We start from the raw sequence: 10300 nt of genomic DNA, 5'->3' as shown, positions 1-10300 counted from the left end.
CCTGCCACATTTGTTGCAAACCACTTGAATTGTGACTAGATAAGCCACTTTTATTCTAACTACATGCTATTGTTCATCTTCCCAATGATGACAGGAGTTCATATTCAACTATGAATTTCAGTTCTTACTGATTTAGGAGCTGATCCTGAAATTTCTACACAAGTAGCTCTGACAGAAATGGCCCCATCTGACTTAATGGCAGACTGCTCATGCACTTGTGAACCACTCCCCAAAAAACCAGTTGCAGGTGTCACCTATTGTTTTGGGTTTCATTTTCAGGAAAAAAAAAGCAGCACATTAGTTTAGACACATGGTCACCCAACTGATTACAAAACTGACAGACCTGTGACTTATGTTTTTGAGGGGTCTCGTGGCTTCTTGTGGGTCCACAGCATGAGTCAGTTACCGGGCCTGAACAGCTTGGCTCCAGGCAGCACCTGAAAGAGCTCCTGCACATGGGAAGCCAGTGAAAAGCAGAGTTTGTGCCCACCTAGCTGAGAGTCGAGGCTCACGTGGCCTGGTTTTGCAACACAGGTATTTTAAATTGTTTATTTGTAGAATGTACATGCAGCTGTTACATAAAACACATTTACATCCATGTAACACACACAATTCTCCAATGCACGTTTGCAGGTGTGGGCTATGCACAAATCTGCAATCAGCTCTAAGCTGGCAGTGCTGTGGTGTGCCCAATGTGTGTGAACAAGATTAATGCCTAGATGCTGTCAGCCCTGTATTCAGGATGCCCACATTCAGAATACAGCAGTTAAATTATCTCCATCAAGTCAAAAGGATGTATTTGTTAGTTCAAGACAGAAATCCATTTCTCGCAGGACATGTCTGAAGCCCTGGGGTTTTTTTGGTAGCTTTCTAATCAATTCTTAAACTTCTGCCTAGGACAGGACTGAAATCTCAGCAGCTTCAATAACTCTGCTAGCCCTGCAGAAGAGCTGCACGGGCAGTACCATGACTGTGGACCATCCCAACCAGCTCCTGCCACATTCCCTGCTTTGTCTGGTGCCAAAAGCAACACAACAGATGGGTTTCTACTGGGTTTGTGCTGAGCCTCTCTCAGAAGTGTCCACGTGTGGGCAAACAGCAATACCAGGTCCCCTGAGGTGACCTCTGCTCTGCACATTTTGGTGTGTACCTGTCACTCACAGCCACCCAAAAGGGAGTGCTTGAACCACACCTTGGGTTGATACCTTCCCTTGACATCCATGTTTCCCAAGGACAACATGATCACAATGACATTTAACCACTCCTGACCAGGGCCAAATTCAAACCAGTAATCTCATCATTGGCTGCATGTCCCATTAGCAGTTTGTAAACCAATGGTCCCAGTAGGTTTTATTTAAAACACCATTACTAATCATTGGGTGGGCTCTTTGCAGGTCCTTTCTTTTTCTTTTTTCCTTAAATACAATTACATATGTCTTTACCATATGAAAACACAGTTATATTTTTTCTTTTTTTTTTTTTTAAGGGAAATGTCATGCTTTTTTTTCTTTTCAAACAGGCGAGGCCAGGTTACAAATTCCTGAGTTTATACTGCACTTAACACAGTCTCCCTTCTTGAATGTTGAGCTGTTTACAGCATGCTGGCAATATGCACCATTTCCCTTGCCATCTGTAATGCCAGATGTAGTAAAACTTCATTTCAGTACAGTGAATTAGGGCCTGTATTGCATTGGTTTTGAATAGATGCAAAGACTTAGACCTGGACGACTTGGAGAAATAGCTTTCCTCCTTTGACTGGTCATTTGTGCATCATCTTTTATATTTGCCATGTTGATTAAGGGAAAACATCTTTACCATCACTTTTTTTTTTTAACAAGAGCTCACTGAAAAACATCTGAAATGAGGAAATCCTAGTCTAAACACTTACGTTTAAACCGCAAACTTTCTTAAAGAAACACTCCTTTGAAAGACATCGTTCTTTTAATAAAGTCCAGTATACGGTATGTACAAAAGCCCCTACTAGAGATATATATATATAGATATATATATATGTATATATATATATGTGGAATGCATTCACTTTTCTGTGTTCACAAACATTTTAATGGTGAAATGTTAGTCTTTAATCTGGTTCTGGCACCAAAATGTTTGTTCCTTGTCCACTTTTGTTATTCCAAATTTATCTGTGAAGAGCTAGCAGGAAAAAAAAGGATTTTGCTTTTTTGTTGAATGGTTCCCTATTGGGATTCTCAGCCAGCAATATAAAGTTGCTTATGTGTTGGGTACAACTTTAAATCCTCATTATAATCATGTGTTCCTTGGAGTAGGTAAGTCAATAACTATAGGTGGATTAAGTGGCTGGTAATTCACAGTGCACACAGATGCATTCACATAGGTGGTGGTTCCATCAGCCATGACACCATAACCTAAAAAGGAAGAAAAATTCTGGTTACTCTCATTATTCCTTATTATCTTCTTTCATTTTTAATTACCTTTATCACACAATAAGTGCCACATTTTTTATTACTCAGAAGGAATTTAAAAATTATCTTTGAGCAAAACATAAATGTTCCTTGAATCAATACCATCTTTTTCCTACAGAATAACTTTTTAAATTGTGTAAGAAAAGCAAAATGGGCCTTCAGTAGCTGGTGGCTATTATCTCTGGCAGCCAGCACACTAAGCCTCCTTAGAAAGACAGATACTTCTCTCTGCAGAGATTTTTCTCTTAAAACCGTTTTAGTTTTTGGAAAGGATGCTTCTGATAGTTTAGGGTTGCAGTCATCAGTGCAGCAAACTTTGGGCAATTTTAATCTTCCCACCTTTTTTTCCTGCCCTATGCTGAACATCCTTTAAGCAACCAATGAAAAAAAAACATTGCTTGACTGAAGCAAGTATGTGTGCATGTGCATCAGGGCAGGATTTGCCTAGTAGGAACCTCTTCTTGCTATGTCTTTTAACTTGTTGACCAAACTTGATGGAAAGGCACTAAAATGCCTGCCCAGGCTGAGAAAAGATGGCTTTATTATTGAGTGCATTGTCTAACAGACAAGGTGAATTCACACCCTAAAACACCAGAACATTTCCACAGGAGAACACACACATCTCTGTGTCTCACCAGCAGTGAAAAAGCTTCAGCTACATCTCATGTCTGGCTAGACACACAAGGCAAACAATTCCAGAGTTAAATCTGCAGAAAACCAAACTTTCAGTTCTAATTCCTGTAGAAGTACAGTGAAATGCTGTTTCAGAAAGTGAAGAAGCCCTTTGACAACCTTGGTGTTATGAAAAAGAACACACTCTCCATTGTCAAAAATCTTTTAATGAATCTCTAAAAAAAACCATAAGCTTGATTATATGAAAGCCAAAGGCCTAATGTTGGAAACTTTCACTGAAATATTATGATCAATATGAAGAACTGCATTTGACATCAGAAATACGTGATTTTGGGGAAATCACCTGGTGGAAAGCATTTGCACTAAGATTCAATCTCACCTTTCATAAAGTTAATAGCGAAATGTATTCATTGCTATATACACACTAAGCTCTAGCTATTCAAATCCTAGGTGCTGAGGACCCCATGTTTTCTCTGAATGCAATTTTGTGTCTTTCACAGCACTGAAAATTGCATAATTTGCAAACAAAGAAACAGTAGCCAAATTCCTTTCTTTTTGGTTCCTTGATACACCCTGAATAATGCAGGGCCTCCTGCACCTTCCATGGAAAAACTACACTATAATTAGGGCCCAGGGAGGGAAGAAAACTCTGTCAGGCTCCTGTCACAGGAATTTCTTTAAATCCCTTTCTGTTTGCCATGGAATGACTATTCTGAGGAAAACACAAAATGCACGGAGGAGAGTCAGCACCGTGGCTGGGACTTTCTGTCTCCTTGGCTATATATTTGAAGAGACCAGACATTTTCTTTTGCTGGAAGATTCCTAATGCTGCAGCTTTCACTCCTGTCCCACTGCCAGCGGGGTTTCCTTGGTCATGACCTCAGTGGAGTACTGGCTATACTGGGAAAACCAGAATTTTAGCCAGAGCCTCTGCCATGCTGCTTGTCCCTTCCATGGGTGCATCAGCAGCGAGCCCATGTGCAGAGGTAGTTTTTGGCAGACATGGTAGTGCAGAGAGGGAATAGGGAAGAAACATCTCTTATAAGCACCTCTTCTCCCCAGATGTTCAGTAAATGACTGCTGCAGATGTAGCTATGCTCACTCCGAGAAAGAACTCATCTGTTCAAATCATGCATTCTCTCTACAAAGTGCAGCTTCATTTGCACAGGCTGCCTGCAATGGGAATTCTCCTCTGCAGAGATTTAGCATCCCACTGACAAACAGGCTCTGCAGTTCCCCATTTGTTTTCTCTAAATTATGATAGTTAACAAGAAGAGTACCTTGTTTCTGTGTTTTGATACCTACTGTGCCAACTACATTAATTCACAGGATTTACTATTCTATGGAGGTGCCATTCTCTTCCCTTGAGAGCCAAAGCTGGACTTGGTTATAGCAGATGTGATTTTGTTTACCTGCCTGAAGCTTCATGGCTTGCTGTTTGCTTATATCCCCTGCAACCCTCTTGGCTTATAATTTCTGAAATGACAATGAGTTTGAACTGTGCTCACCAGCTCTCTTGGTTGGAATATCAAAGACTGCTCTAGCAGCATTATTTGTTTACTCTGTGATTTAACAGCACTTTGGACATTAACCAGGCATTAATAGGTCACTGCAGATGAGACACAGGAGGACAATGGACCTAATCCTTGAGCTATAAAATAATGATCTGAACATCTTAACCATTAATTTTACATCACCAGCCATGTCACTTCTATGTGCTGTGGTGAAAGCCTCCAGCAGCAAGTCAGAGAGGGATATCTTAGGAAGGGTTCTTCACAAAACCAGAAGTATCTGAATGCCAGCTCCTCCAGTTTTTCCATCTCTGCCCTGCTGAGACCCACAGAGATCTTACAGCAAAGGCTGGAGCAGTCCCAGAAGCAGAAAACTGGCAGCTGTGGAGTACCTTTTCCTGCCAGTAAGTTGACACTGCCAAAGATGGAGCAGTTGATAATACACACGTCCATGCCAATGGTTCACTCCTGCACAGCCCACTGCTTCTGCTTGGGGTGGCAGCACTGCTTGAAGCCTTCTGCCTTGCTCTGTAAACAGGACAGGCAGCATCTACCTTTCCTTTTGTCTGGAGATGAGCTCCTGCTGTCACTGACTTCAGCAGAGCATATCTGTCACCATTTACTTGGCTTGTGCAAAGAGAACTCTTTTTTTTTTTTTTTCCCTCCAGTTAAATATCAAATAGTCAATAGAACCACTTGTTTTGTCTAAGCACAAAATGTTTCCCCTGACAAAGCAACTAAATGCATCCATAAATATCTTGGAACTTCTACACCAGTCAGTGGTGATACCCCTCTTGATTTCAACTTCATATACACTCGGATGGGGAGAGAAAAGTTATTGTACAATCTTGAAGATCAAGCCTTAGAAGCAACACTCAAAATATACCTATCTCTTTTACAAGCACAGAAGTTAACACACAGAGATCTTACATGAATTATTGTGAAGCACAGATTCTGCTAAGGAAAAAAAAATCCCTCCATCCTAATATTTAGTCACTTTCTGTAACTACTGGACTTGTATTCTTATTTTAAAATTCACAGTACTCATCCATGTGAAGGAAGCATCAACATGTTTCATAGATGTAGAAAATTAAAGATAAGCTCAAGTACAAGTTTGAAATGTGGATATCAGCCAATTTCACCTCTATATATACAGCTAAATATGTATCTGAATTCAAGTGCTTCAGTTCAGACATTCAAGTTTGAAAATGCTGGTTAAGATTTCTCTGTTTGCTATTTCTGAAAACATATATATAAAAAGAAATGTGCTCTGACCTTCATGGATATGTCCAAAAACATGAAGCCTTGGCTGTATTCGTCTCTGGACTGTGTTCAGCAGCTCAACACATCCTACTCGTTGCATTTTCTTAGGAACCCAGTCTAGAAAACCTTTGGAAAAGAAAGGAAAGCTTTAAGAGAAGACAGGTGATCCACAAAGCTGTGCTGTTATACAGAATTTTTGAGATTTCATGTCTCATGGCTTTTTACAAACAGCCACAGGAGAACTGAAATGGCAAAAGCTGTGTCTGCCTTGGTATGCAGAAGAGGAAGGAAAGAAAAATACTGGTGGAAAACCATAAAAGCTCATCTGGATAAAAAGGACTATGATAACACTTTCCAGGTTTCTTTTTAAAGAATAAAAATAATCACTGCAATCAAAGCATTTTTTGCGCTGTTGTTAATGGGATAACTCAATGCTTTACCCCTTTTTCTTCCTGAAGAGAATGAGGTGTAAAGTGCAGTAAATCCAAAGTGAGCCTCTAAAGAATTTAAAAGAACATTTAACTATTTAAAACCAGTCCTGGGACCTATTTTTTATATTGAACACTTGAACCAATGTAATGGAATCTGGGCTGCCAATACTACAACTCTACTGTTATTACATTTAATCCTACAGCAGGGGAGCTCAGGTGAGGAATCCACTACATGCCCAAAAGTGACATCCTTGAGTTAAACCACTTCATGGCACAGCAAGCCCCACTTCCCTAAACTGATGAATCTCAGAGAAACTCAGGACTTTTGCAGAAGATGGATTTAAGTGCTGCATTTTCTTGCACAAAAATTGTGTAAAAATGTATTTCTTATGAAAATAGACAGAAATGTTACATCAACTGCCTCTTAGTCTAAAAATACTGCAGGGGGAAGTTTACTGCCAACTGAAGTCCATGTTTCTTTCCAAGTAGTAGTATAAGGAGGATGTTGTATTGGAGTGTTTGCAACAATCAATCTGTTTTCTCTCTATTGTTCAGTCATTTTCATCAGGCTCAGATTTGGAAACCTAGAAGATAAAATCTTCCTGGTTTTATTTTGTTGTTCTGACATTTTCCCTGTGAGCCTGTCATAGCTTTGCATCTCTTGGATTTTCTGCAGTAGTGTGAATATATTGTGCTTTTAGCCAGAGGTACAGAGCCTGGACCTGTTTTTCATACATTTACTTTTGATGTCCACTCAAGCATGGCTAAGCAGCCAACCAACTGGTTTAAAAGACCAAAAGTGTGGTATTCAAGCTCTTGGAAAAGCTCTCAGATTTGCTAGAGCTTCAGGGTAGGTTCACACATTGAGAAATACCTCTTTAGCTGCCAGTGCTTGAAAACTGGGCTCAGTAAACTGTGAGGTTTTACCAAAATGGCTAAAGTTTGCACTTGTTTCATAGCTACTCAGAGAGCTACTCAGAGTTCAATTTTCAGAAAAAAGAAAAACAAACCTGGGAGTGGGGCATCCTAAGTGCCAAAAAGAGGAAGTTCTCATCATGGTCAAAGACCTGAAGGTGCTGTTTGGCCCCTGTCAGGGAATGTTGAAAAAGAAAGCCCTGCTGAACTACAGCCAGGCTGAGCAATGCTCACTCCTCCTGAATTCACATGTGCCATCGAAGGGAGGTCAAAATTCACCAGAGAAAAACAGCACTTATGATGTTAAAGTGAGGCCAGCCATTCCTCTGGAATAAAGTCATGTTTGGGGTTTTTTTCAGAGTAAACATATTATAGCCATAGGTTTTATTACTCCAGTGATTTGAAACAGTTAATTGTCAAAATGTCTGCGGTGAACATAAAGCCGAAAGTATTTCCACTTCAAAAACTTCACAAACAAAAATCCATAAAATTAACTTCTCCATTAAATTAAGCATTATTTATGTTGAACATGTTTTTGTTTACATGCATTATCACCCTTCTGAAGCCTTCCCATATGTTTGCAGCTTATTATGTACACCTGACTACACAGACTAAGAATAATTGATTACACCTAGCTAACAATTAGAGTTCATCTTAGGGGTTTTTTAATGTTTGGTTACTTGAAACAGGTTTCTGCAGCTGTCAGGAAAGTATAAATCTTTGTCACAGACTATCAAGCAGACAGCTGCAAATGAAGACTTAAAGGTGAAATTAAATTCAAACCAAAGAAAATAAAGTGAACTTTTGGAAGAGAAATAAAAGAATTGTAAATGGAGATCTTTAGGAAACAAAAATATGCAATAAGAAAAGGAGCATTAACACTGATCCCATAATCAAAAATTCTATATTTCATAAGCTATGAAATACATTGCATATCTTTGTTAATAATAATAAACAGGTTACTGATAAAATGGTCCAAAATAGATGTTTTAACCTTTTTTTCCCATCCTCTGTGAACCTCCCATCTATTCTGTTTTAGAATAGTGCTTTGGGATGAAGTAGTGCTTCATCCCAAAGCACTACTCTAGAACAGAAGAGAAAAATTACTTGGATTTTTGTTACATGGCCAAATGAAAATCAAAGTTCATTAACTCTTAATGGTTCTTCTGTATCTATATCAGACCATTTCAAATCTATGTAATAATGTATTATTAATTAGTTCAGGAGGATGCACACTCTTGAAGTGAGAGAATCAGAGAGGAGCACAGAAAATGGATGGTGGGCAGAATTAAGGCAGCCATGCTGGAGAAAAAAAGCCCAGAATTTGCAAGAGGACTGATTGCTATTTATGGTCATTAGGAACAACGCTAGTGAGGTTCTGAGCTCCAAGATGAGAACAACAGGAATCAGCTTTCTGGTTAGAATAATTGGCTGGGAGGTTCAAGGGGGATCCTGTCTCCCAAAGGGTCTGTGGACAGAGGTGCACAATGAGGTGGGTCTGTAAGTTAAGCAGAGTGCTCAGTTCTTTGAAGTATCATATATTTGTTGCCAGGGGTGTCAGGGAGACCAACAGCTCCTGCCCTCAGGCAGAGTGTTCTGTGCTTGAGCCATCTATTAATGCATCAATAAGAGAGAGACAAAGAAACAGGGACTTCTAAAAAACTAAAGGAAATTCTTGGGGGATGATTGAAGATAAAGAATTAAAAGGGGAAAAAAAAGCCCCATATACTGAGCCATGGAGACAGGGGGAATTCACATTACTCCATTACAATCACTGGAGATGGGTGGCCCTTCCTCAGAATTACTGCAATTATTAATTTACTTTTCAATTATTAAATTTACTATTAAATTTATTATTGAAGTCTGTCTGTTGAGTGCCAGCTCTGCAGTGCTCTTTAGGGGTCCTCCTCCCTCTGCTGATGCCTGAGGCTACTGGAGAGGCCTGGTGGCTAAAACAGCATGGTGGTTGAATCTCCACTTTCCAACATTAGATTTCAAGTGAATCTCCAGTCAGCTGAAGTTTGAATTGTTCTACAGCTGGCCATCTGGCTTTAAAAGGGGTTTTCAAAGTGCTGAAAAAGCTTCTGAAAAAGTTTTAAATATGACTTATAAATAGAACTACATGAAAGGCACAGCATTGTGCCTTGGAACCTAGGGGAGATTACCCCCATACCAATGGCTTGGAGCTGATATCTCAGGGCTGAAACAATTTCTGACATCCACTTTTACAATACAGGCTCATATTAAAATCAGTCTGTAGCATGGCATGAGACTCCACTTAGGTGAAGAATCAAAACACACACCCCTAACTGTGAGAAACTGCTCACAAAGAACTACTTTCCCCCAGGATTAGTGAGCAGTGGAATGCAAACATGTCTTTTTAAAGAAAACAAAACACAAACCCTTTAGATACTTTCTCCTCCAAGCTCTGAAAGAGAAGAAAGGGTGGAAGATGAGGGTTTTAGCTTCATGAAATTGGGGAATCTAAAGGTTTAAAGAAACCAACTGCCTCCATTTCACGCAAAGCACAGTAAGGATCAGCAGAATACTTGAGTACAAGCTTCTTGTTCATGTCCACTTATTAAATTAGTGAGAGTCAAACACACAGTCACATAAAATATAGACTGCTGTATGTTAAATACATTGAAAAAAAGCTTAAAAGCCTTAAGCCTTTACTGAATCTGGACAAGTTTGTGTGATTGTATTATTTATGTAGCAAATTTAATGTCCAAATTTTCTAGGAATACGAGAAATCTCTTATAGATAGATAGCTTTTATACCACCTATATTAAAATAATTGGAAAATGTACATGCAAAACTGTTTCTTTTTAAACTCTTCATGTTGCCAAATTGTATTACAGATAAGCAATTCAGCCATCCTGTCCAAAGAACAGGCAAACAATGGGGAGCATCTGGGTTTGTGAGGCAGAAGGTGCACCAACTCAGCATAATGAGGGAAAAAAGAGATTCTGGGTACTTGTTGGCGGGAGAGTGCAGTAGCAAGTCAGGGAGACAGTGATAAAAAAAAATAAAATCCTAATCCTGCATTTCTCTTCAAACAGGCTCCACGCCTTCAATCTAGTAATTTCACCAGTGGCAGATT

At 39.5% G+C, this 10300-nt stretch overlaps 1 protein-coding gene across 3 annotated transcripts in view; it reads right to left on the bottom strand.

Annotated features, from left to right (window-relative positions):
* Positions 1 to 1431: 1431 nt before the first annotated feature.
* MPPED1 (metallophosphoesterase domain containing 1) overlaps positions 1432 to 10300 on the bottom strand; it is a 59690-nt gene continuing 50821 nt past the window's right edge. For all 3 annotated transcript variants that reach the window (XM_074539234.1, XM_074539231.1, XM_074539233.1), the window contains 2 exons: positions 5864 to 5977; positions 1432 to 2387 (listed from right to left, as the gene is read on the bottom strand). In XM_074539234.1, the coding sequence (XP_074395335.1) occupies positions 2269 to 2387; positions 5864 to 5977 (233 nt within the window). In that variant the 3' untranslated portion in view covers positions 1432 to 2268. The remainder of the gene's footprint in view (positions 2388 to 5863; positions 5978 to 10300) is intronic.

Source organism: Zonotrichia albicollis, chromosome 4 (genome assembly GCF_047830755.1).
Source record: "Zonotrichia albicollis isolate bZonAlb1 chromosome 4, bZonAlb1.hap1, whole genome shotgun sequence".
Taxonomy (NCBI): Eukaryota; Metazoa; Chordata; class Aves; order Passeriformes; family Passerellidae; genus Zonotrichia; species Zonotrichia albicollis.
The sequence above is the reverse complement of the archived record's forward strand: the minus strand, read 5'-3'. Positions and strand labels throughout refer to the sequence as shown.